This window comes from Schistocerca americana, chromosome 2 (assembly GCF_021461395.2).
Source record: "Schistocerca americana isolate TAMUIC-IGC-003095 chromosome 2, iqSchAmer2.1, whole genome shotgun sequence".
NCBI lineage: Eukaryota > Metazoa > Arthropoda > Insecta > Orthoptera > Acrididae > Schistocerca > Schistocerca americana.
This window is the reverse complement of record NC_060120.1, coordinates 848399957-848427428: the sequence shown is the minus strand read 5'-3', so window position 1 is coordinate 848427428 and position 27472 is coordinate 848399957. Positions and strand designations below refer to the sequence as shown.

The 27472-nt window shown below is 37.5% G+C and overlaps 1 protein-coding gene across 1 annotated transcript in view; it reads right to left on the bottom strand.

Moving 5' to 3' along the window:
• Positions 1 to 27472, bottom strand: part of LOC124596345 (sphingomyelin phosphodiesterase-like) — a 183195-nt gene that overhangs the window by 112046 nt on the left and 43677 nt on the right. Inside the window, exon 2 of the mRNA XM_047135447.1 lies at positions 2965 to 3122. Within this exon, the coding sequence (XP_046991403.1) occupies positions 2965 to 3122 (158 nt within the window). The remainder of the gene's footprint in view (positions 1 to 2964; positions 3123 to 27472) is intronic.

The window sequence follows — 27472 nt, the reverse complement described above, 5'->3', positions numbered from 1 at the left end:
CATCTCAGATCTAGGATTGCTGCTCACATCAGGCCCAGTTGCAGCTCGAATTCCGTCCACAATGGTCAGAGGAAGGCCATGCATGTATGAACTGTGCCTGTGGTAATGTGTATGAACTTTCTATTTCTGAAGAAGGCCTTTTGGCCCAAAGCTTAGATGTTAAGTAGTCTTTGGATTGTGCCTATCTGCAAGTCAATGCCTTCTCTTTGTGGTGAGCAGCATTCTATCCTTTTTGTAATATTGTTTTTATTCCATTCTGGACATTCCATTGTTTGTTTTCTGCTAGGTATGAAACTCACAACTGCTAGTTATCATTAAGTTCAATCTCATTATTTGTCAATCCATGTGTTACTTCAGTGTATGGCTGCAAATGGACGTAGCACTGGTGCAAGTTTCGTGTCACCTCTGTATCAGTTGTTCCATATGTTAACATTGGTGTTACTTGAAACAGTGACATATCCATGCCACATATCTGTGCCTCACCACTTCTGTGTGCATGTGACCTTAAGCTGTAGATACTTTGGCAATTTACAATGAATGTAAAGTGTGTCAGTGTTGATGCCATATCAATAAACTTTTTTATGTAACACTATCAGGATACTGTTCTTGTTATAACCTATGTCTTGTTACCCAGGTGCAATGAGTTTGATTACCTCTCGCCATGCCCTGAAATGAGAAATGTCCTGCCCACTATCCTTCCCACCTCTCCTACCATGGTATTCTGCTGTCCACCGTACCTACACAATATACTCGTCCATCCTTACACAACCCCTGCTCCCAATCCCTTACCTAATGGCTCATACCCCCGTAATAGACCTAGGCGCAAAACCTGTCCCATACATCCTCTTACCACCACCTACTCCAGTCCGGTCACTAACATCACATATCCCATCAAAGGCAGGGCTACCTGTGAAACCAGTCATATGATTTACAAGCTAAGCTGCAATCTCTGTGCTGTATTCTACGTAGGCCTGACAACCAACAAGCTGTCTGTCCGCATGAACAGCCGCCGACAAACTGTGGCCAAAAAATAAGTGGACCACCCTGTTGCTGAACACACTGCCAAACATGATATCACTCATCTCAATGACTCCTCCTCAGTCTGTGCCATATGGATCCTTCCCACCAACACCAGCTTTTCTGAATTGCGCAGGTGGGAACTTTCCCTGCAATACATCCTATGTTCCTGTAATCCTCCTGGCCTCAACCTTTGTTAGTCACTGTCCTCACCCATCCAGCCTCCCTCTGTTCCCATTCCAGCACTACACAGCCACCATTTCACCTCCACACCCAGTATTTTTTTATTTATTTTTATTTCTTTCATTTCTGTCCTTTCCGCTACTTACCCCCTCCCCCCTCCGCACCTTCTTTGCTGCCCTCCGTCTAAACTGCAACACTTCACTGTCTGCCACTTCCACCATACTATCCCTCTCCCTCCCCACCACAGCCTCCTCATTACCCCCAGCAAGTCGCTATTCCCATCATGCACTGGTGCTGCTGTTTACAGTGTAGTTTCGGCTCTCTGGGACTGCAGATGTGTGTGCAAGTTGTGTTTACGTGTGTGTGTGTGTGTGTGTGTGTGTGTGTGTGTGTGTGTGTGTGCGTGTGTGTGTGTGTGCATGTGTGTATGTGTGTCTACTGCTGACGAAGGCCTTAATGGCCGAAAGCTTTAATTGTGTGAATCTTTTTGTTGTGCCTACTGCGACTCAGCATCTCTGCTATATGGTGAGTAGCAACTTTCCTTCTCTGGTACTGTTACATTCCATCCTGGATTTTCCATTGTTTGATATTTGTCTATAGTGTATTTGTTTATCAAGGGAATCATATTATAAAATGCCACTATACCCAAATTCACCATTTTTTTGTCAGAATTTATGCACAGTATCAAATAGTGGCTTAACAGTCCGGTTCAAACTGAAATAACATCAGTTACAATGCAAATTTTAGCACTCAGTGGCTCAAATCTTTCTTTTGGGGACTAAAGTAATTTGACACCTAAGATGAGAAATGCAAGTTGGTGCCAGATAAGGATTCAAAATAAGATTTACTCCTTATTGCTAGCAGTCAGTTTAATCAGTTACGCCAACTGAATGCACCTCCAGTAGTGACTCAAACTTTCAGTGTCACTGCTGCTTCCTTTAACACTGTAGCTATTTGTTATCTCATAGAGTAAGCACCTTTGGGAGGAATGGATTTGTTGGAGAGGCAAAGCAGTACCACTAATGTAGGGATGCATATATCCATGAAAACACTGAAATCAAAGACTCAGTCTTTTTATCAGACAAAGTAAATGTTGTCTGTTAATAAGAAAAGTGAAATATCATGATCAAATTTTATTCATAAACTTTCTTTATGTACTTGTGTCACACTTAATAGTTAATATGTCCTTATGTAACCTTCTTTATATCAAATCTATATTAAGCTAGAATTTCTAAATTAACTAGCACCAGTACATTTGCCAACTGGCAGTCAAAATGCAAATATAATTGCGCACACAGTGCTGACTGGTTTAAGTTTTTGCACTGCATAAATGCTTCAGTCATATTTGGGAATAAAAGTCTTAATTCCAGGAAGAGCTATGTTAGTTACATTATGATGTATGTGTTGATACTAAGTCATTTCATGTAGATCTTTGTATAGACCCTTAAACATGAGCAGGGCAAAACACATTCTTGTCCTTTTTCAACGAAGTCAACACCCAGTGTCCAATGATATAACTGTTGATGTGTCATTAAAATAAAAGAACAAAAGACATAAAAGAAAATTTTGTATCAACACTGAATTATTACTAACTATATAAAAATTCCTAGTCTCTTTTGTTACAGTGATATTAAAAATATAATGTTATACTTGCTGCAGAAAACTTTTTTGTCCAGAAAATGCAGGTGAGCCAAATTAATACTGCATATATCACATGATTTGAAAGACAATTTATGTTTTGTATGTATACTTCTGAGGACATACCTTTGGGCTCATATCTGTGAGATATTCTGACTCAATCTTATTTGTCAGGGTAAGATGATGCAATGCCTCTTGAAAATGAGGTGGCTTCACTCTTGTTGAATGAAATGTATCCAGTCCACTCATAAACATCTCTGTTAAAGCCTTGTGCTTCCATGCTTCTGCAAAAAAGAGTTTGACAGTGTTAAAAAGGTAATCAAGGGCAAAATGGGAGGGTTTGTATAGAGTATTTTTTTGATGTAGCAACAGATATTGATGTCCTTGTAGTATGAAAAATTACTTTATGTGAAGTATCACTCTCATACTGATGCTCATTTTGATGTGATTATTTGGATTATGCTGATCACAATAAAATCAAATTTTCTGATAGCACCATAATGCTATCAAAACATTTACAAATACCAATAAATAAATCTGCATACATGGTATGTACTATGAAAAATTACTTTATGTGAAGTATCACTCTCATACTGATGCTCATTTTGATGTGATTATTTAGATTATGCTGATCATAATAAATTCAAATTTTCTGATAGTACCAAAATGTTATCAAAACATTTACAAATACCAATAAATAATTCTGCAAACATGGTATTATACAGGGCTGTAATTACGGTATTTCATTTTAGTTTTGAAATAAGCAAATCTTTTGTGTTTGATAGGTACAAGCATGTATGTGTTACCAACAAATAGTGTTATAAGTTTCATTTTTATAATTGTTACTGTTCAGGATGAAACTGTGACTTAACTGATGAGACTGTATAAGTATTTTGTCCAAAAACATTACATTTCACGAATTATTCACAAGTTACATTTAAGAAAAACCACTCGAATTTGAAATATCAACTTTGGAAATAAGTGTTTAGGATTTACACACCTCATTTGAAAGCCCTGACTCTCTACTATTTAAAGAATATCCTGCATTTTTTCTAAATTTTGAAATTTAGGAACTATCACTGCTGCAAAATGTTGATATGTGATTATTCAAATTTTTGGAACACAGTTTTGCTATCTTACAGCCCTAACAATTTTAAATTCAAAAATGTAGATTTTTACTAGAAAAATATGGCAGATAATGAAATATCATTAATACAAAGGTTTGGCTTTTAGGGAAACGTTGTTGAACTTGGCTAGAAAAGTGCACACTTAAAAATCAAGTAGAGGCATTACAAGAATGTAGAATTAATCGTTATGTGAAGAACTGCATTGGCAGATATGTATAAGTATTATCTATTAACCTGCCTGATAAGTTGTTATTGAATATGTAACTGCTCTGTATTTTGATATTTTGTAGAATACTTCCTACACTAGTCCTTGAGTAGTTGCTGTGTCCTGTGCCACAGCCAGTGACCAACAATCTGTGGTAGAATTCAGTCAGTAATTCAGTCACCATTTAGCTTTCAATGAGGCACCTTCAGTAAATTCAGACTCTTCTAAAATGTTGTCTAGCTAGTTTTGGTTTGGTACACTTGACAAGGATGTGAATTATTTTGAGGAGGTTTATGCAAAGTTTATAATTGTAATATTTGTATGTTGTTGTTGTTGTGGTCTTCAGTCCTGAGACTGGTTTGATGCAGCTCTCCATGCTACTCTATCCTGCGCAAGCTTCTTCATCTCCCAGTACCTACCGCAACCTACATCCTTCTGAATCTGCTTAGTGTATTCATCTCTTGGTCTCCCTCTACGATTTTTACCCTCCACGCTGCCCTCCAATGCTAAATTTGTGATCCCTTGATGCCTCAAAACATGTCCTATCAACCGATCCCTTCTTCTAGTCAAGTTGTGCCACAAACTTCTCTTCTCCCCAATCCTATTCAATAGCTCCTCATTAGTTATGTGATCTACCCACCTTATCTTCAGCATTCTTCTGTAGCACCACATTTCGAAAGCTTCTATTCTCTTCTTCTCCAAACTGGTTATCGTCCATGTTTCACTTCCATACATGGCTACACTCCATACAAATACTTTGAGAAACGACTTCCTGACACTTAAATCTATACTCGATGTTAACAAATTTCTCTTCTTCAGAAACGATTTCCTTGCCATTGCCAGTCTACATTTTATTTCCTCTCTACTTCGACCATCATCAGTTATTTTACTCCCTAAATAGCAAAACTCCTTTACTACTTTAAGTGTCTCATTTCCTAATCTAATCCGCTCAGCATCACCCGATTTAATTTGACTACATTCCATTATCCTCGTTTTGCTTTTGTTGATGTTCATCTTATATCCTTCTTTCAAGACACTGTCCATTCCATTCAACTGCTCTTCCAAGTCATTTGCTGTCTCTGACAGAATTACAATGTCATCGGCGAACCTCAAAGTTTTTACTTCTTCTCCATGAATTTTAATACCTACTCCGAATTTTTCTTTTGTTTCCTTTACTGCTTGCTCAATATACAGATTGAATAACATTGGGGAGAGGCTACAACCCTGTCTCACTCCTTTCCCAACCACTGCTTCCCTTTCATGGCCCTCGACTCTTATAACTGCCATCTGGTTTCTGTACAAATTGTAAATAGCCTTTCGCTCCTTGTATTTTACCCCTGCCACCTTCAGAATTTGAAAGAGAGTATTCCAGTTAACGTTGTCAAAAGCCTTCTCTAAGTCTACAAATGCTAGAAACGTAGGTTTGCTTTTTCTTAATCTTTCTTCTAAGATAAGTCATAAGGTTAGTATTGCCTCACGTGTTCCAACATTTCTACGGAATCCAAACTGATCTTCCCCGAGGTCCGCTTCTACCAGTTTTTCCATTCGCCTGTAAAGAATTCGCGTTAGTATTTTGCAGCTGTGACTTATTAAACTGATAGTTCGGTAATTTTCACATCTGTCAACACCTGCTTTCTTTGGGATTGGAATTATTATATTCTTCTTGAAGTCTGTGGGTATTTCGCCTGTCTCATACATGTTGCTCACCAGATGGTAGAGTTTTGTCAGGACTGGCTCTCCCAAGGCCATCAGTAGTTCTAATGGAATGTTGTCTACTCCCGGGGCCTTGTTTCGACTCAGGTCTTTCAGTGCTCTGTCAAACTCTTCACGCAGTATCTTATCTTCCATTTCATCTTTATCTACATCCTCTTCCATTTCCATAATATTGTCCTCAAGTACATCGCCCTTGTATAAACCCTCTATATACTCCTTCCACCTTTCTGCTTTCCCTTCTTTGCTTAGAACTGGCTTGCCATCTGAGCTCTTGATATTCATACAAGTGGTTCTCTTCTCTCCAAAGGTCTCTTTAATTTTCCTGTAGGCAGTATCTATCTTACCCCTAGTGAGACAAGCCTCTACATCCTTACATTTGTCCTCTAGCCATCCCTGCTTAGCCATTTTGCACTTCCTGTCGATCTCATTTTTGAGACGTTTGTATTCCTTTTTGCCTGCTTCATTTACTGCATTTCTATATTTTCTCCTTTCATCAATTAAATTCAATATTTCTTCTGTTACCCAAGGGTTTCTATTAGCCCTCGTCTTTTTACCTACTTGATCCTCTGCTGCCTTCACTACTTCATCCCTCAGAGCTAACCATTCTTCTTCTACTGTATTTCTTTCCCCCATTCCTGTCAATTGTTCCCTTATGCTCTCCCTGAAACTCTCTACAACCTCTGGTTCTTTCAGTTTATCCAGGTCCCATCTCCTTAAATTCCCACCTTTTTGCAGTTTCTTCAGTTTCAATCTGCAGTTCATAACCAATAGATTGTGGTCAGAATCCTCATCTGCCCCTGGAAATGTCTTACAATTTAAAACCTGGTTCCTAAATCTCTGTCTTACCATTATATAATCTATCTGATACCTTTTAGTATCTCCAGGATTCTTCCAGGTATACAACCTTCTTTTATGATTCTTGAACCAAGTGTTAGCTATGATTAAATTATGCTCTGTGCAAAATTTAACAAGGCGGCTTCCTCTTTCATTTCTTCCCCTCAGTCCATATTCACCTACTATGTTTCCTTCTCTCCCTTTTCCTACTGACGAATTCCAGTCACCCATGACTATTAAATTTTCATCTCCCTTCACTACCTGAATAACTTGTTTTATCTCCTCACACACTTCATCAATTTCTTCATCATCTGCAGAGCTAGTTGGCATATAAACTTGTACTACTGTAGTAGGCGTGGGCTTTGTGTCTATCTTGGCCACAATAATGCGTTCACTATGCTGTTTGTAGTAGCTAACCCGCACTCCTATTTTTTTATTCAATATTAAACCTACTCCTACATTACCCCTATTTGATTTTGTATTTATAACCCTGTAATCACCTGACCAAAAGTCTTGCTCCTCCTGCCACCGAACTTCACTAATTCCCACTATATCTAACTTTAACCTATCCATTTCCCTTTTTAAATTTTCTAACCTACCTGCCCGATTAAGGGATCTGGCATTCCACGCTCCGATCTGTAGAATGCCAGTTTTCTTTCTCCTGATAACGACGTCCTCTTGAGTAGTCCCCGCCTGGAGATCCGAATGGGGGACTATTTTACCTCCGGAATATTTTACCCAAGAGGATGCCATCATCATTTCATCATACAGTAAAGCTGCATGTCCTCGGGAAAAATTACGGCTGTAGTTTCCCCTTGCTTTCAGCCATTCGCAGTACCAGCACAGCAAGGCCGTTTTGGTTAATGTTACAAGGCCAGATCAGTCAATCATCCAGACTGTTGCCCCTGCAACTACTGAAAAGGCTGCTGTCCCTCTTCAGGAACCACATGTTTGTCTGGCCTCTCAACAGATACCCCTCCGTTGCGGTTGCACCTACGGTACGGCCATCTGTATCGCTGAGGCACGCAAGCCTCCCCACCAACGGCAATGTCCATGGTTCATGGGGGAAGAATATTTGTATGTAACACTGAAAAAAACTGGATTAAACAAAAAATATGAAGATATGCTTATTATTCATATTACATTCTGAACATCTGTATTTGTTCATAAATATACAAGGTCCAGGATCTCAAGAGAACCATCAGAATGCTTAATTGACACTAACAAAAGTTTTTTTTTTTAAATATAAGTTACCTTTCTTCTATAAGTATGTACTTCTTACTCTCTCCAAAAAGAAACAAAAAGTACAATTTCATTATCACTTAAACTGTGCACTTGATGTAAGGGAGAGCAAGGCAGTTAAATCGTAATCCAGCCTTGACAGTTGTACATTCATATGTGAATTAAGTCTTTTCCTGACCTTTGCTATCTGAGAGATTCTCAAATAAACACCCATTCAGATATTGTTACTGAATTTCCTCTGTTATATCAGTAAGTTACCACTGTGCCATCACCAGAAATGTCTCATCTAGGAGTCCATGTATAGGTCATGGAATTGAAAATTCTGAAGATGAGGCACGCCCAAGAGGTATCTTTTATAGAATGAAATTTTCACTCTACAGTGGAGTGTGCGCTGATATGAAACTTTCTGGCAGATTAAAACTGTGTGTCGGACTGAGACTCGAACTCAGGACCTTTGCCTTTCGTGGGCAAGTGCTCTACCAACTGAGCTACACAAGCACGACTCATGCCCCATCCTCACAGCCTTACATCTGCCAGCTCCTCATCTCCTAACTTCCAAACTTTACAGAAGCTCTCCTGCGAACCTTGCAGAACTAGCACTCCTGAAAGAAAGGATATTGCGGAGACATGGCTTAGCCACAGCCTGGGGGATGTTTCTAGAATGAAATTTTCACTCTACAGTGGAGTGTGTGCTGATATTGTCCATAATATAGTAACTCCTCACTTAGAAACTAGGAAACAACCCCTGTTGTCTCAGACCCATCAACAGTTAGTAGAAGAACCAGGGAGGCAGTTAATGGCAAAGAGAAAGGGAGCCCCCAGTGAGAGGCAGAATTCACTGCGTCATTGTCATCTGATATGAGAATGCCACTTATTGTCTGAAATATAAATACAACAACAGAGAATGGTAGGTAGTACGTAAACACAGATATGAGTAAGGAAACCAGAATTTTTTTTTAGCAGGGCCACAGCAACCAGTCACAATGAGGCATTTGGGATTGTTGGGTTTGTTTGTATGCTGCTCATGCTCCCAATCACTACTCGCATGGATCATATGGGTGTAAAAGACTTAGGTGTAAGATGAGTCATATGCAACCATGAAACAAACCCTGCTTCTGTCCTAATACCAATACATGCTATCCAGTCAGAGACTCGATCACCTGTGAAAGTAGGCATACTGCATGTAAACTTCACATAGTTAACTTCAGTGGAATGGCTGCTTTGCTACAAACTGGCCTCCCCCCCCCCCCCCCCCCCCCCACATTCTGCAGTTGAGGACTATGGCTATCTTCCCTATTCTCACATTAGCTAACATGCATTTTACTGTATTTTATGATTTTTAAGACTTAACAGTCATTTGTGAGTGCCACCTATATGAACAGGGCCATGTACACAAGTTGCTCTCTGATTTTACATATTTTATTTCTGCCAAACCTTTGTATGATGTGCTACATTTTATCGACTAATATGACAACTTGGCATGAGGTTTCAACTCACAATGAGCCTGTTTCACAACAAAAATTCCGGAAGACCAAAGGTGACAGCAAAGTCTGTCAAAACTGCTTGTCTAAAATAAAGAAGTATTTTTGCGATGTTGGCTATAGAATCACTCCTTCTCATTTCTCAACATGAGAGAATTTGATTAGACTTTTTTGCTTCAACTAATCATGGCCACTGGAGACTATGTGGTCTATCTACAGTTGCTGAGTCAGCCATAGTGCCGCTTTGATCATCACTGCAGTTTTTATTTACAGGCTTTTGCCTGCTGTATTTTCACACTTACAATAAAGATAGGACATAGGTCTCCGAAGCTAGTCACCATCAAGAAATAGACAAGATACTTCCTAATGCAACTTATGATGGAACTACAACCATTTATTTCAATTACAAAACAAGTTTTGGAGCTATGTTTCAGCTGCAGTATGCTGCAAGTTCATAAATTTAAAGCAATATGCTACTGAATGATTTATTCCTTTCTTAACTATGGGATGAATTATGGGGCTGTGCAGCTGATGTCCATTTGAAAAAGAAAAGAACAATATGATGCTGTAAAGGGACACCTTCCTCTAGCATTACTTTTCCTCAACAGAAGTTATCAAAACCAAAAATACTTTCTATCTTTTAAACACGATCATATTATCTCAGCTGTTTTTCTAAAAGAATTTCATATGATTTTGTACATGATGTTACGTATTTCAGGCTATAATCCATAAAAAAAATTATGTTAGCTTCATTGTTACAATCAATATGTACTTGCTTTGGATGTGCAGTTAAAATTACTTTTCTTTTAGAAACATTTGGAAATTATGAAATATTTGGCACACTTAAAATTTCTATTATTAATTACACAATTTAGTGCAATTTATTAAATTTTTTTCTGGATTCATTTATAAAATAATGTTATAGGTTAATAGAAAGTCATTTGTCTATAAAGTTCGTAAACTCTTTGGAATATTGGTAGTACTGAACAATTAGTTAGTGGTGGGCGTCCCTCTCATGCGATCGGATGTGTTTTTCATTTTTGGCAATAACAACGTAATTTTTGGTTTTAAAGTGGAAATTGTAAAGACAGCATGATATAGAAAAATGTGAAAGAATAAAAATCAATATAAAAACAGACAATTTTTCAGTAGTTATCTAATCAATTGGAATCATGATAACCTATGATATCAAAAAATTTCAGGTTCAAATTCAACCTCTAGACATGAAGAACTGGAGCCAACTATGAGAAAAGAAGATAAGTAAAAAAGTTTATTGTAAATCTTACTCCTCTCAAAATTCATTGACAGAGTTTATTTTGAAGTCAGTGACAATCACCAAGTGATATGAGGGAGGAGTATATTACAATGTGTACATGGGATAGGCCACAGAGAATCACCTCGTGATGTGTTTGTACAGCAAAATACTTAATGCTATATTCTGAATACATATTTAAATTAGTTACTGTACATACTTTATGAGTCAGCAACTGAAGCTGCCAAGTGCAGTGCTGGTACACAATCACAATATCAGAACAAAACGTGTCTACTTACAGAAAAGAATGAAATTAAAAATGACAGTTCGAAGCCCATACACCAATGGTTTCGTTTGGCTTAGCAAACTATAGAACAAGAACCAATTATGAATATGTAACTGGATTGATTTTAATTCAAAATTGAAGTCTTTTCTTATAGAAAAATATTTATAGTCATTCAGTGAATTTTCAAATGTAGCTTGTGATACGAACCAGTAGAATATTAGTCATAAAGTAATAAATGTATGAGGTAGATGTAGGATGCAATAACTGTAGTAAGTAACATAGTTTGAAAGTGTCATGGTATTTTTTTGACATTTGTAAAAGACATTGTTGTCTTGAGTCCATGCAAAGAAAATGCAAGTAAATATATAAACAACCTTAAGGTTAATAAACACAGGGAGTATATGTGGACAAGGAAAAAAAATTCCCGGATTTTCCTGGATTTCCCAGTTAAAAATACTCTTTCTCCCGGTTGAAAACACACGTTTTCCATGTTAAGTGACAGTATATTTTCCCTTATCAATCCTTTGAATGGTTATGATTTTATACATGTGCGTAGAATTTCCCGGCCCTTTAGAAAACGAAACTCAGGAAAAGAGACATGTTTTGGAAATATCTTTGATGTGTAGCAACATGTACACTGCGCATTTTCATATTACACTGCATGTTACTTTCTGAATGATTGAAATCAAGATAGCAATGTGCGTTTATAACCCAGTCATAGCTCATGTCATGTGATGTTGCCAGCCGATGGAAACGGATATTCAGAGCATAGGACACATGATGTAGACCAACACCAACATCACTGTTAAGTATCATGAACACACAAACATGGAAAGTTAATAGTTTAAATTAATATGCATAGTGTTGCTGCAATAAAAGCAAAACTTTCACATATAATATTGGACTCTATGGTTAATAAGCTGCAAGAGAAGCTAAGCTTTTGCATATAATATTGATCTTTTTGGGTGTGTTACAATTAAGATATATCACACAAATCTGCCAGCAATATTTTTAATAATGACATAAATGTCTGGTCTTCAGGGTTCGAAATTCTTCTAAATGGCTCGTCATCAAAGAGTTGATTTTTAAATGAGAGTCAAACGCCCTGTGATTTAATAAATTCATGGTCCATTCTCGCACATAGTTCAACTTATGTAAAAGGACATTTACTTTGAAAGTAATGCTTTTCAAACCACCATTCGCAATATTTTCCCGCGACCTGTTAGAAATAGGTTCATTTCCGCAGTTGCCAGAGAGCGCAGATAACAGGCGACACCGCGCTTGCGCAGCTATCATGACGTAGGAAGCCCGTATGTACGTACATGTACAATATTAAAAGATCATACATTATGTCATAAAAGAAACAAGACATCAGAGGATACTCCAAGAGCATCGGAATTTCATGAACCATACTAAAATGTGCGCATTTAAAGTCCATACTTAAGTGCACATTTGTATGTCCAGATTCCCAATGAAGTAGACGTTGACCTGATGTTAAGCTTTTCAGTGTGGTTTTTGGGGATGTAAGATTTCTTGGAGCACCAGTATTGTATTATGTCATGTTTGGTTCTGTATTATGGCAAAATTTCATATGTGCTAGAAGATGAAAATGTGCACTTGAAATGCAGCAAACAGTTGAAACTAGCCAGTACTGTGGATTAAACATTTCGATTCAAATACATTGACTGCCTCTGCGAAAAAAGTTTATAAAAGTCAAATTTCTTTAGCAAACAGACAAAAATAACTTCATTGTTCCGCAAGGTGATTAATGCTTGACTGTCAGGAAAGTGGAAATAAAATACAGTTTGAAACTAATGACATTCATTTTTAATTCACTTGATAGCTCCCGGCCACAGATATCTGCTTTGTTTTTATTTGACGTGAGAGTAAACGAGGGGAAACAGCAAAATCACTAAATGTAAACATGGGTCACGTGGAGACTACCCACTATAACTCAGACTGCTCTGCACATCAGCCCTAGATCTACGATATTTGCGAACCGGGTCAATAATAAAAAAATTGAACTTTCAAAAATATGTTCTTCTTGTAGCACATGTCTTTCTGAAAAGTCTGAAACAGAAAACACATGTGTTCCAGGAAATGTTAAGACATATTATTTGGACTTAAGTGTGCCAAAGTGCAGTGCCACGCCTCTTCATAAAGCATTCTTCTACCGCATGTCACTGTATTTCGCTCTGTGGAATTGAAACATGTATATTTTGTAATGTATGCCATCAAACTACATTCACGACAGTGGAAATTGAAATGCCCCATGGTGCCTCTCCTGCTCCCAGTCGGGTTGTTTGACAGTGTTTGACAGTGTGCCTCTCATTTTTTTTTTTTAAAAAAAAAAAAAAAAAAAAAAAAAAACACACTCACAATTAATAGCGGATCAGGTTATTTGTAATCGGGAGAACAAGAACTCTTCAGAAAATTTGCACTCTTTATTGCCTATTAGCTAATAACTTGCTGTTTTGTGTGATATAAAATTAAATATAGCCTACATAAAACCAATAAAGACAAGAGATAAGCAAGAAATTACACATTTCTTCAATCCTTAGCTCCTAGCATTTTTTTTCCTCTATGATCTTGCTACAGCTTTACATCACATGCTTTCCTTTCTGCGAAAGCATCTATTACCTCATCGAAGTTCGTCAGTCGTTTTGCTACATGAAAAATCAAAATGTCATTATCTAATACTAAAAAAGCTGTTAACACAAATAATACCCAAGACTGGTGTGTTTTCTCGATCTGATTACATCTATTTTGTCACTGTCTGCTAGGTAAAACAAAATAGGCCTTTGTAATATAGCAGCAGTTTTGTAACACACACCAAATAAACAAAACTGTTTTGGCACAAATGGCCATTTTTATAACAAGACAGAATATAATTCACAAAGTACCAATATCAAATGCCCATTAGACCTACTACAAGCAAAAAGCTTTATGCTAGAAAATAGTTTCACATTTCATTCATACGCATCAGTTTCTCAAGCATGAGATCGAAAAGTAGTATTACGAAATTTTTATATAAATTTGGAATCGTCTTATTCTTCCATAATTTGTGTGATGTTCCCGTTTCTTCTCCTTCCTCATTCTAACAAACAATCTTGTCATCACCAATTCTGTAGCTATTCATGCCATTGTTAAAATTTGTTCGCCGATTAACTTCACTAACCCTGCCAGAATCACAGGTTTAGTTATCCCGCAATTATTTTCCGGTTAGGCGCTATTACGTGTTCGTACAATATGTTTTCTGCGTTACTTCCAAAATAGAATTTTGGCTGCTAGCTGGGGACTGTATAACTGGTCCTTACTAGTATAGCAATCTTGCCAAAAATTTTCTGTCAAAATTTCAGTTTCTTTGATACACAGAGAAGATAATACGTAATTTTTCTCACCTGTTATTCCTGTCAGTTGTTTATTTCCATTCTGGTAGTCTGAGTCTATGGATTTTGCTAGTAATTATAACAATGCTGATCATTAGCAAACCCAATCAACCACATAATCAGACAGCGATTGGCATTCATCCCTTCGGCTTTACTCCACTCAGCTCGTAAAGCCCCGACCACTTTTGACTGTGGAAAGTTTATTTATAGATGTGACAAGGATTCTCCTGACAGAGACATCATGCATTCAAAAATCAACTTATGATTCATTCAGAAACCAACTTAAAATGTGTTCAAAAATGTTCAAAAACCAACAGGGAAGCGTTTCAAAACCATATGAATAATCGATAGACAAACTTGCCCTGGATGCTAGGCACTTTGTGAAACAAGTTCTTTTCCTCAACAATATGAATTTGGCGCCCCCTTTTCCCGGTAGCATCCAGCTGCTTGCTGCGACTGCTTGCACAGGCAACAGCCACATTCCTGTAGCCAGAAGCAGGAGAATCTACAACTGAAACGCGACTCAACTGCGCATGTGCACGAGCCCGATCGTAAATCTAAAACGAATTTAATGTAAACAGTTGTGACTTCACGCTCATCAGAGGCAGTTTGTTGTTATGAAGCAATGCATAGTCTTCCTAATGCCTTTGACACATTTTGATGTTGGCAGACGCTTGCATGAGCACTGTGCGTCATTATTGTATATGCCGCATTTCCTTTGCAATTTACGTTATTTTCATTTCTTTCTCTCGTTTATCTTTTATTTTTGAAGTATTATTCTGCAATAGTGGGATACAGTAATGTCCTTTGTTAGAGTATCGGTTCTTACCAGTCAACATTACAAAAATTTAACTGAAAACTAAAACAATGAAAAATTCCCGAAATTCTAAAAAATTCCCGGGTTTTTCCCGGATGAAAAAATTCCTGGGTTTTTCCCAGATCTCCCGGTTGTCCTGGGGTGTATACACCCTGTAAACAGCAAGATGAATTGTACTGATGAGAAATGATCATGATTTAATGTCCAGTTGTGGGAGACAGGAGGTCGTTTGGTTGTTTATGATTGATTGTGTTAGTCAGGGTATTTTTTATAACGGAAACTAACATCTTTGTGAATGAATGTAACTACTACATCTGGACACAATTGGTAACACATCTGTTATACATCATTTTTATGATCTGTGTGTATCTACTTTAGTTACCTATGCAGATAGCATAGTTTGACATGTCACATGACTGGGGTGGATGTTTTATCAGCCATAGACATGGCCACGAATGCAAGATGAGCAAAACATGCTGCATCAACGCAGCTGTCTGCAGCACAGCTGTGGGTTTGTGAAGTATGGGACACTCCATTTCTGACAAAGCAAATTATAACAAATAATGCATAAGATTTCAATGCTCAACAATACTCTGTGAGCAGATCCACAACAACCCGCTCACAATTTCATACAGAAGCCACCGTTCTACACAAGCATCTCTGCTCACTAGACATAGGCTACAGAGATTAGTCTGGGGCAGGAACACTGCTGATTCATCCTTGAAGGGAAAATGTCATCAGGACTGGTTAGTTGATACTCCTATTGGTACATTCCAATGGCATCACATGACTGTGTCAAATACAATGATAGTCAATGCTGTCTACTTGTTAAAAGGACATCATTCAGCCAATTGGTGCAGGTTTTCCTGGGTGGGAAATATTTACATTGGATGAAATGGTGTCTCTGATATGTCTATCATCATCTTTCGCTAAAAAACAATGCACAAAATAACTGTACTTTTACATGCACATGTCTGTTAGCCTGCAGCAATGTAACAGTGATTTGTATCTTCAGCATGACAATGCACAACCCCTCACTTCTGATTGTGCCAGAATTGTCTGAGGAAGACCACATGGACATAAAGGTGCTTTTGTAGTCTCCAAGAACATTTGACCTTAACCCTACTGAAAGTATCTTGAGTGACACTGAATGAGATATGGAAATATTAGTTCCAGCTCTGTCCAGTCTCAGTAGTGCAGTGACAGATCACCATGACCGCCAAGTAATTCATTTTATCAACAAGCTTTTGTCATAATGTTTCACTACTGATGTTAGAAAGATGTAGGAGCTACACAGCAGTCCTACTAAGTTTCTCTTTTATTTATTTATTGTATCAGCCTTTCCACTGGTATGATGTTGTCTTCTATCCATGACATATTTAACATTGTGTGCAGTCCACAGCGCTAGTGAAGCGTAGCACCACCTTTCAGTAATATGTACACCTTTTCAACGTATTATTTTTACTTCCATATGCTATGTGAATGTGATGTCTAATAAAATATTATTTCAATATTTCAACCGCTAATACATGCTATGCGTCTTGAATTTTAGAAGCATTGTCTGAATACCATAATCATCATTAGGCAAGACACAAATTGATCCATCTCCCGTTGATTCTCATTTCACAATCTAATTCTGTCCGCACAGTCTGATTTAATTTGACTAATTTCCATTACCCTTGATTTACTTTAGTTGATATTCATCTTGTAACATCTTTTCATGTCACCATCCATTCCATTCAGCCGCTCTCTGAAGTCCTTTGTTGTCTCTGACAGAAATATAATGTAGACGGCAAACCTCAAAGTTCCTTTCTCCTTCTCCCTGAAGTGTAATCCTCTTCCCAAATGTCTCCTTTGTTTCCTTAACTGCTTGCTCAATGTACAGACTGAATAACACTAGGGATAGGCTAGAACACTGTCTCACTATCTTCTCAATTATTACTTCCCTTTCATGTCTTTCATCTGATATAACTAAACTCTGTTTTCTTTACAAGTTGTAAATAACCCTTCACTCCCTGTATTTTAAACCTGCTACCTTAATAATTTCTAAGAATGTATTCCAGTCAACAATGTCAAAAGTTTTCTTTAAATTTACAAAAGCTATAACTGAAGATTTGCCTTTCTTTAACCTTTATCCTAACATAACTCATAGGGTCAATATTGCTCTTGTGTTACTCCTCACAATCTGATATTCCCCAGGGTTGGCTTATAGCAGTTTTTTCAGTTTTCCATAATAACAGCTGTCAGCATTTTGCTGCCATGGCTTTTAAAACTGGTAGGTAGGTAATATTTACACCTGTTAGCACCTGCCTTGTTTGGAATTAGTACATTGTTCATGAAGTCAAAGGAACTTAGCCTGTCCCTAATATTTTGCACACAAGGTGGAATATTTTTGTCATAATTGTTTTTCCCAAAGGTACATGAAATGTATTCACAGTTACAAATAGGGTCTAAAATCAGCTGTATAATGGAATAATGACAATGAAAATTTGTGCGCACTGGGACTCAAACCCGGTTTTTCCGCTTATCACGAGCAGTTGCCTTACCACTTGGCTATCTGATCATGAATCATGGCCACACCCAAACTTCATCAAACATGTTTTTTACAACCTGTACTTGTGCATCCATTGTGTGTATTCCAATACAGGGAAGACATTTTGCTTGAAAGTTGCTTGCCTAGTGTTGATGTATAAATACAATACTGCTGTGCTGTAGACACATGGTTGACGAAATATGGAAGTTTGCGTCTGGCCGTGAGCCATGCCCACATAGCCAAATGGTGTGACCGCTCATGATAAATGGGAAATCCGGGCTCAAGCCCCTGTCTGGCTCAAATTTTCATTGTTGTCATTCCATTATACAGGTGATGGTAGTTCATACTGACAACTGCAAATACATTTCATGTATTTCTTAACAGTTGGAGTTCCCGCAGTGCCTGGTCCTTCGGACATGTATGCATGTCTGAAGGAATGTTGTATTGTAATTGAGGTGCTGCAACTTCATATTTATCGTCTGAGGCCAGGCAAGTGACTTTCATGTAAATTGTCTCACCTGTGCAGGAATATACATAATGGATGTACAAATACTGGTTGTAGAGTCATTTTTGGTGACATTTGGAAGTTTGGGTCTGTCTGTGAGTCATGCTCAGATAGCCTGATGGTAAGGCGACTGCTCATGATAAATGGGAAATCTGGGTTTGAGTCCCATTTCAGCACAAATTTTCATTGTCATCATTCCATTATACAGCTGATAGTAGTCCATATTTGCAATTGTAAATACATTTCACATATTTCTTAATGGCTGTAGTCGATGCTGAGTGTATTGCTTTGGATATGCATGCATGTCAGTAGCAGTTTTCTATCATGATATAGAATAACACAGGCATTGCAGTATCACATTTCCTGAAGATCTCAATGATTCTGAGTGAATGTTGTCCACTGCAGGAGACCACATTTTAACTTACGTCTTTCAGTACTTTGTCAAATTCTACTCGTATCCATCACAAAACTGAAATAAAAGATTTGGTCCACTACCTCCTAAGACCATGTATAACACTGAAACTGACAAAGTGACTAGGGTACATTTAAGCTTGGTTTCACTGAGTCAGATGAGTAAAGCAACCTCTGTTCCAGATATTTACAATTGCTCTAATTACGAGCGAACAGGGCTGGCAGTTGTTGTCTGTTGCTGATGCTGTCTTGAAACCAATTTCAAAATATTATACCTTATGTTAAAGGGTAAATGCACGATATTATCCACATTAGTATTGTAAATGCAAAAGTAATCCTGTCTGCTTTGTTTTAATGAGAAACCACTGCAAATGTTTTTGATGAAATATGGTATGGGGATCGCCTGAACCATTAGGAAGACATAGACAACTTTAGAAATAATAATAATAATAATAGGCTCCTAGGATGAAGCAGAGAATGTTTTAATATGAGTGAATGTAAACAATGTTAAAAAGTTATTAAATTTGTTGTATAATGGATTGGATTGTTTGGGGGAAGAGACCAAACTGCGAGGTCATCGGTCTCATCGGTTTTAGGAAAGGACGGGGCGGGATGTCGGCCGTGCCCTTTCAAAGGAACCATCCCGGCATTTGCCTGGAACGATTTAGGGAAATCACGGAAAACCTAAATCAGGATGGCCGGACGCGGGATTGAACCGTCGTCCTCCCGAATGCGAGTCCAGTGTGCTAACCACTGCGCCACCTCGCTTGGTGTTGTATAATGAATGCACTGTATAATGTATATAGCTACAGTAGAACTCCAACTATCCAGATCACTTTGAGAAAAAAAGGAATTTGTACTGTATGACTAAAAATTTTGGTTTTGTTCAATATTTATTACAATACGCAGGACACTGTATGTTTCTTTATCGCTTTATCATCAATTCACAGTGAATATATTAAAAGACAAAATATTCAAGTGAACAATGAATAGTACACTTTTGTGCTTGTGGTCCCTGTCATTTAATGCCGCCTATGTTGGTGTTGCAGCCTTAATGTGTACACTGATTTGTCTTTTGATTTGTTTTGTACATGTGTTTTAATTTACTGTGTGGCATTTGTCTTCTAAAAGGAAATGCTGAATAATTAGGCAAATGCATGAGTGGTAAGCAGTTAGCTGAGAAGTTTAGAGTGGGAACATCAGCAATTTCAGACATACAAACACAAGTCACCATTTTAAACTTTGTTTCTATCCGTGAGACTGAAGATAAGAATTCATCGAGAAAAGTAGTGAAAAAGTAGTAAACAAAGAGCTGGAAGAGTCTGTTTTCAAGTGGTTGAAGCAACAAGCACTGGGAAACCATCTTTCAGGGCCAATTGTTTCTGAAAAAGCAAAACTTTTAGCCAAGAAAATCAACAGTTTGTTTTAAAGTGAGCAATTGCTAGCTGCAGAATTTCTAGGCAAGGCATGGTATTCATGACTTGGATTTAAATAGTGAAAAGCTACCAGCAGTCCCAAAAAGCAGCAGAAAATTTTATTGAAAAATTCAAAATTGAAGCAGAATCTTATGATCCTGAATTTTCATACAACATGGATGAGACGCATGTTATTTGGTAGGATCTGCCTAAAATAACTTTAGCTTCTAAAAGGGAAACTAGTGATCCTGACCATAAGATTAGTAAAGACTGTGTCACGGTACTGCACTGTGCTAACTCTACAGGAAACCCACAGAATACCTTCTGTTGACAGGGAAATGAAAACCCCATCGGGCTTTCAAAAATTTTAAAAAACATCTGCTCTTTTACAAGAATCAATCAAAAACCTTTCCATACCCTAAATAAAACAATATCAAAAGGCCATTGGGAAAGAAGGCAATAAGGTGATGTTAAATCTCGGCAATGTGTCTGCCCACCCCGCAGAAAGCATTCTTGCTAACAAATGTAATGAGTCTGCTACAGCAAATGGGCTAGTTGGTTATCAAAAACAAAAAGTGACATTACAACAGACAATTTTTAAGGAGGTTTCTGATAGAAGAGGGAAATGAAGAAGTCATTGTGGCTCATCACCAAAAATTTAATTTGAAAGACTGCTCTTACATGGTCGTGGAAGCATGGAGTTTTGGTGAAGAAAATCACATTAAAAAGAGGTTGGAATAAACTGATAGACATTTCAACCAAAGATGAGGTAAAGCGATGTGAAAAGGAAAAGGAAGAAAGAGAAGCTGCAGAGGATGAAATATCACTTGCGGACATAAGAAAGATCCTTTCAAAAATTCCTGGGCATTCTGATTGCAGTGCAGTGTAGTGATTGCAGTGCAGAGAATAGAGGCAAGTGGCTTGCTTGTGATTCTTTGGAGCCTGTGTTCCAAATCCTCAGGATGATGAAATTATTCAAAATATGAGAGAAAAAACTGATGACCAGGAGGATGACATTGCCACTGAACCAGGTGTGGGACCACCAGCTGGTGAGGTGTTTGTGTGTCTAGACACTGTGCTAACATGGGTGGAGTGGCAGCCTGAATGTGACCACTGTCAAGTGGATGTGAGACTTGGCTGCCGACAACGATTGAGGACAGCAAAACAAATGACTACGACCGATGTATTCAAGAAATGACACTGTACTGTACAAAATCCAAACAATCTTGTTTTGCAGTTATTAAATTAATATTACAGTAGTATGTATAGGCCCTACACAGATTTAGCTTTTTTAAAAAAGAAATAACCTATTTACATGATTTATTCAATTATCCAGATACTTTATTATCAAGATCTGCTCTGGTCCCTACTCATGTGGATAATTGAAGTTCTACTGCACTTCAATAGCATGATGCATAGTTGTGCATCCCTTCTGATGCCCCTTTGCATGCACTATGCTCAGCAGTGATGCTATGTTTGCCACACCATCAAGCAGTGTGGGGCAACTGGGCGGCGAGGGTGGTGGTGGGGGGGGGGGGGGGGGGGGGGAAGCACATCATGAGCTATACTTACAAAAAAGATAGACACATGAGACCAGCTGACATTATTGGACATGTAAATATTATAAAATTTGCGCTGCACCATTACTTATTTTCTTTCTTCATCAGTTTAACACTATTTAAAAAAGAGCTCACATTTTATTTTAGTGCCCAACTTGATCCCATGAAACACACATCCCATGAAACACACATAATAGATATTTTGTAATTTTTAATTTGTATTTATTTTCTTTTCTATAATACAAAGCAGCTGTTTAGCAATTTATTGTGTTTTTTCATGATAATTTTCACTATGAATATATTTCACTGACATTTTTTTATAGGCTATCGTTAATAAGCTACTCGATAGTGATCAAATGGTACATTGAGTACTTCAGCTGCCATTGACCTTTCTCATGAAGAGACACCTATTGGTAACATCAGTAAAAATAGTGACTGTGGTCGGACTTTGCTGAAATGAAAGCTGTGGGTCTGAGATGAATGTATGAGGTGTGATCAAAGAGTAACACAAATTTTGGTTTTCTTAATGAACCTTTATTTGCTTGGAGCTCAGATGGAATGGAGGGGGTATGGTTAGACCCTGGGCCAAGTCAGAAGTTGCTTCAAAGTAATCCCCCTCAGATATAATAAAATTGTACCGGCAATTTTTACCATCTTGGAAACGCTTCTGGAACTCATTTTTCGTTATGATGTTCAGCTCCGTTAGCAATTATGTTTTTATTTCATCAATGTTGTCATAACAAAATCCTTTCATGGCAGTATCCTTATGGCACTGTGTTGAAAAATTTAGTTTAAAAAGAAGTATGTGCGTACAACTTCACAATGACACATAATCAGCACAATATGTTGATTGGTCACAAGTAGTAAGAGATATTGTAGAATGTTTTTTGATAATATTATGCATGCTGAACAAGTGATACACTATAGAACAGTGGTCATCAAACATGTTTTGTTCAAGAGCTAGTACAGACATTTTGGGGAGTCACCTCGGACCACGTAGGTACCGATCTTATTATTAATTGTTAACCTATATAAATTTATATATTATGAGCCACCAACAGAAGTAAGAACATGGTATGTTTGTCACCAACCCCCAAGCACTGATCTTTAAAAGTCGGCACTATACAAAACACTTCATGTCTGCTGTTCTCTGTTTCAGATTCCTGGCACTCCAGATAATGAGTGCCCTGTAAGTGCAGTATGGTATTCCCTGATGATGTTTTTTTATGTTGTCAGTGTGAAGTGTCTCATATTAAGTAGGGTATTTAAATATAAGTGGAGTTACTGATTAATAACATTACCGGTAACTCCACTTATATTTAAATACCCTACTTAATATGAGACACAATCACAAATATGCACTAAGTGTGTTTTTCTACTCATTGTTTTCTATCACAGCACCTTTCATTAATTTCATATTCCTTGCTAGAAATACGTATCACATTTGAACATGTCCATCTCTATAACCTGCACTGACGAATCCATGTTACTGTAATTCCGTGTCAAAATTTAAAGCATTGGATCACTACAAGTCACGCATGCTCTTTAGTTGTCAGTACTGGAAGACAAACAAACCCTACAGTGGCCATGCAATTTACCACTCTGCCCCTGAGGTAAGCGGCCAACTTCACTAAACTCTGTGCAAATTCATAAATGTCAATTAAAATTAGGCTCGTCTTAAACTATTACTGTCTGTGTTAGTGCCGGTACTTTTGTTTGTTGGTGAGTAGGAATACTGCTGTCTTAAGAAGCTCGTAACATCAGTTCAAGTTTTTGGATTTGGTTGCGATTTGCTAGAAGCATGTTATCAGAAAACACAGCTGAGAATGGCAGGCCACACTAATGCTTGATCTGGACTGCAGTTTGATGACCACTGGTGTAGACTTGCTAACTCTTTGTAATAGTCAGGCGCGCCTTCTCATGAATGGACGTTAAAGGTACCATAGACTACATGTTCCAGTCCTCTTAATGTGAAATCTTGATGCAACAAGATTGTGTAACGGTACATGCTTATAATTTACGCATCTGGGCCGAAATATTGCTAGGGCTATTATAATTATTGGCACAGTTAAAGGAGACTGTTTTGATCCCATGAATCCAAAGGATACCGACGAAATTGCCTTTTCAATTGAAAAGATTGCAATTCCTACTAAAAATTTCATTTGGAATTACCACAAATAAAGTTCAAAGGCAAGCAATCAAAAGTTGCTGTTGTGCATTTAGAAAAAACTGTGTTTTCTCAAGGCGTGTGTGCTCACATGTATCCAGCCCACAAAATGTTTATGTCTTTGCTTTAAAGAAGGCAAGACAAAAAAATTTTTAAAGAACTGTGTTAAGATCATGCAGCAATAATAAGAAAGAAACATTTTTGTAGCTTGTAGTATTTTTATCTGATTCGACATACTGCGAAATAAAAAAAATGTTCATTATATACTGTATCTATATACCAGTACTAATACATTTAAACATACGCACATAAATATTCACTGCACTATATATGGTACCCCCATATTTATAAATTACCAATTTAATTATGAACACTCATCATGACTAAGCTACTGGTATGCCAGTGCAGCTGCAGTTAAAAGCTAGTAGGCTTATAAGGCTTAGACCTTTAGATATAACACACTTTTGCGACAAACACAATGGTTCTATGTCGCACAGTGAAATGTAGCGACACACATGTTACGAATACATATTCTACTGCATATGTTGTGCATAGTCATGGAAGCTGGGAAGAACACAGCAACTTTGGGCATGAGAGAATAAAAGCAATGGCGTTTCTGAATAGGTTAAACGTTAAAAAAACACTTGGAAACTTTACACAAATGCCTAGAAACATAGAAGATGAACAGCAAAGGCACACTGTGCCCACATGACCACATAACCAGCATGAAGTGGGCTAGAAAAATTATAGATTATTGCTCTAATTAAGTGTTAGAGTCTATTCTGGTCGTTCAAGTGTGTCGCTGTGCAGCCTACATCCTTAGGTGCAAAGGTGTGTCAAGAAATGATTTTTAGCCGACTTTCGTTTACAATGTGAAGTAAATAGTTTCTGTCGGCAATACTGTGCCTGCAGTTCACAATAATGCGCAGCACAGGATAACGTAAACAGAACTTGTTTAAGAGGGTGATAGGAAATGGCAGTTACAAATTTCTAGTTCTGGGACTTACAAAGGAGACCAAGCACACAATATTTCAAATAGGAATTCATGTAGAGAAATATACTGCTTCCATTCTACAATCAGATGTGTAACTCATCCGCTTCTGCTGAGGGAGACAGCAATGTCTCGGTCTGGCCTGTTATCACATACAACAGTTTAGACGAGGTGTGTCCCTACTTTTTGCCCTCAAAATTGGCTTTTGGAAATTCTGTAAATTGCTTTTCATGAGATATTTCATAGGCATACTTCTTCGAATGCCATACAGATTGTTCAGTATGTTTTTCACACTTTTCAGCTAACAAAACGGGTCTTACGAGCTGGGCCTGTTCACGAACAGTTCTCCTTACAAGGAGCAACATATTATTTGGTGCTGCTTGGCACTACTGCCCCTCACACAGACATTAGTTGTCCTGCCTTGGGTTCTTGAAAAGACTTTTAAAAATAAATCTGCATCTAGCGATCTAGGATAAGGGGTTGTTTTTTCTTCTAAAATAAGTACATAGGGTAATCTGTAGATGGAGTAAGCTGTGAAGGAAATGAATGATAAATTTGTAGAGGGAATCAAAGATCTGGGAGAAAAATTTAAAACTTTTACACTGGCCTCTGTCAGTGGTGTAAAGCACTTGGGAGAGCAGTTGTAGAGAATGGATAGTATTTTAAGAAGAAGTTACAATATGATCTTCAGTGAAAGTAAAACAACGTTAATGGGATGTAGTCAAATTAAATCAGGGGATGTTGACAGAATTAGATTAGGAAACGAGACACTAAAAGTAGGAGTAGAATTTTGTTTCTATTTCAGCAGAAAAATTAATGGAATATTTGAAATAAAGATGATATAAGGATGCAGATTGGCACTAGCGTTGAAAGCATTACTGAAAAAGAGAAATCTGTTGAAATTGAATATAAATTTAAATGTAAGGATGTCTACTGTGGAAGTATGAATGTTGCCTTGTACAGAAGTGGAATGTGGTCGATAAATAGTTCGGACAAGAAGAGAATAGAAGCTTTTGAATTGTGATGTTACAGGGTAGTGCTGAAGATTAGATGTACAGATCAAATAAGTAATGAAGAGGTACTGAATCAAATTAGGGAAAAAAAGACGTTTATGGAACAACTGAGTAAAAGAAGAGTTTATGTGATAGGATATGTCATGAGGCATCAATGAATCATCACTTTGGTAATGGAGGGAAGTGTGGAGGCTAAAACTTTTAGAGGGAGACCAAGACTTGAATACAGTAAGCAAGTTCCAAAGAATGTAGGTCACGTTAGTTATGCACAATAGACGATGTTGAGAGCTGCCACAAACCAGCTTTTGGACTGAAGACTAAAACAACAATACCTGTAGACATTGCCCTGTAACAGGAATAAATTTCTGTGTCTAATTCCAGGCTACATATTAGAAGAAGAAACAATTCATTTCCATTTAAGGTAATTCACAAGATCTTTAAATTATTTAGTGAAAGCAGAAGGAACTGGAATTGTTATATTGTTTAGATTCAATAAAATGTCTACCTATTAAACTGAGTGGAAAGCATGAAAACACAAAATTTATGTTATTTTTTAATTTACCAATGGAACTTGTTAATCCTATTATTCACAGATTATTTTGCTTTCCATTGAAAACAAGTTGGACAGAAACACAAAAAATATCATACAATTTTATATTGATGTGTTAAACAGAAGACATTGTTTAGTTGTGTAAGTTGTATGTTACATCTGGAGGAAACTGACCACTATGTTGTTAACTTTTAAAAAGATAGCCATGAAAGTCATAAAAACGTTACAAAAATGGTAAAAGTTTTTTGTATGCAGCTGAAAAGTAAAACAAATTTGTGTGATTTGAAAGAGAAACATTTTATTACTGAAGTCATGAATATTTGCTGCAGATATTCACAACACTTTCATTTGGATTAAAACATAGAACTGACATTTTTCTAGCCTTTAACTTTGCAAAATGGATATGAATCTGTTGACTTCAAGGCACAGCTTTCAGTAGCCAAAGTTGACAATCCAAACAATTGTTGTTGTTGTTGTGGTCTTCAGTCCTGGGACTGGTTTGATGCAGCTCTCCATACTACTCTATCCTGTGCAAGATATCCCAGTACCTACTGCAACCTACATCCTTCTGGATCTGTTTAGTGTATTCATCTCTTGGTCTCCCTCTACGATTTTTACCCTCCACGCTGCCCTCCAATACTAAATTGGTGATCCCTCGATGTCTCAGAACATGTCCTACCAACCGATCCCTTCTTCAAGTCAAGTTGTGCCACAAGCTCCTCTTCTCCCCAATTCTATTCAATACCTCCTAATTAGTTATGTGATCAACCCATCTAATCTTCAGCATTCTTCTGTAGCACCAGATTTCGAAAGCTTCTATTCTCTTCTTGTCTAAGCTATTTGTCGCCCACGTTTCACTTCCATACATGGCTACACTCCATACAAATACTTTGAGAAACGACTTCCTGACACTTAAATCAATACTCGATGTTAACAAATTTCTCTTCTTAAGAAACGCTTTCCTTGCCATTGCCAGTCTACATTTTATATCCTCTCTACTTCGACCATCATCAGTTATTTTGCTCCCCAAATAGCAAAACTCCTTTACTACTTTAAGTGTGTCATTTCCTAATCTAATTCCCTCAGCATCACCCAACTTAATTCGACTACATTCCATTATCCTCGTTTTGCTTTTGTTGATGTT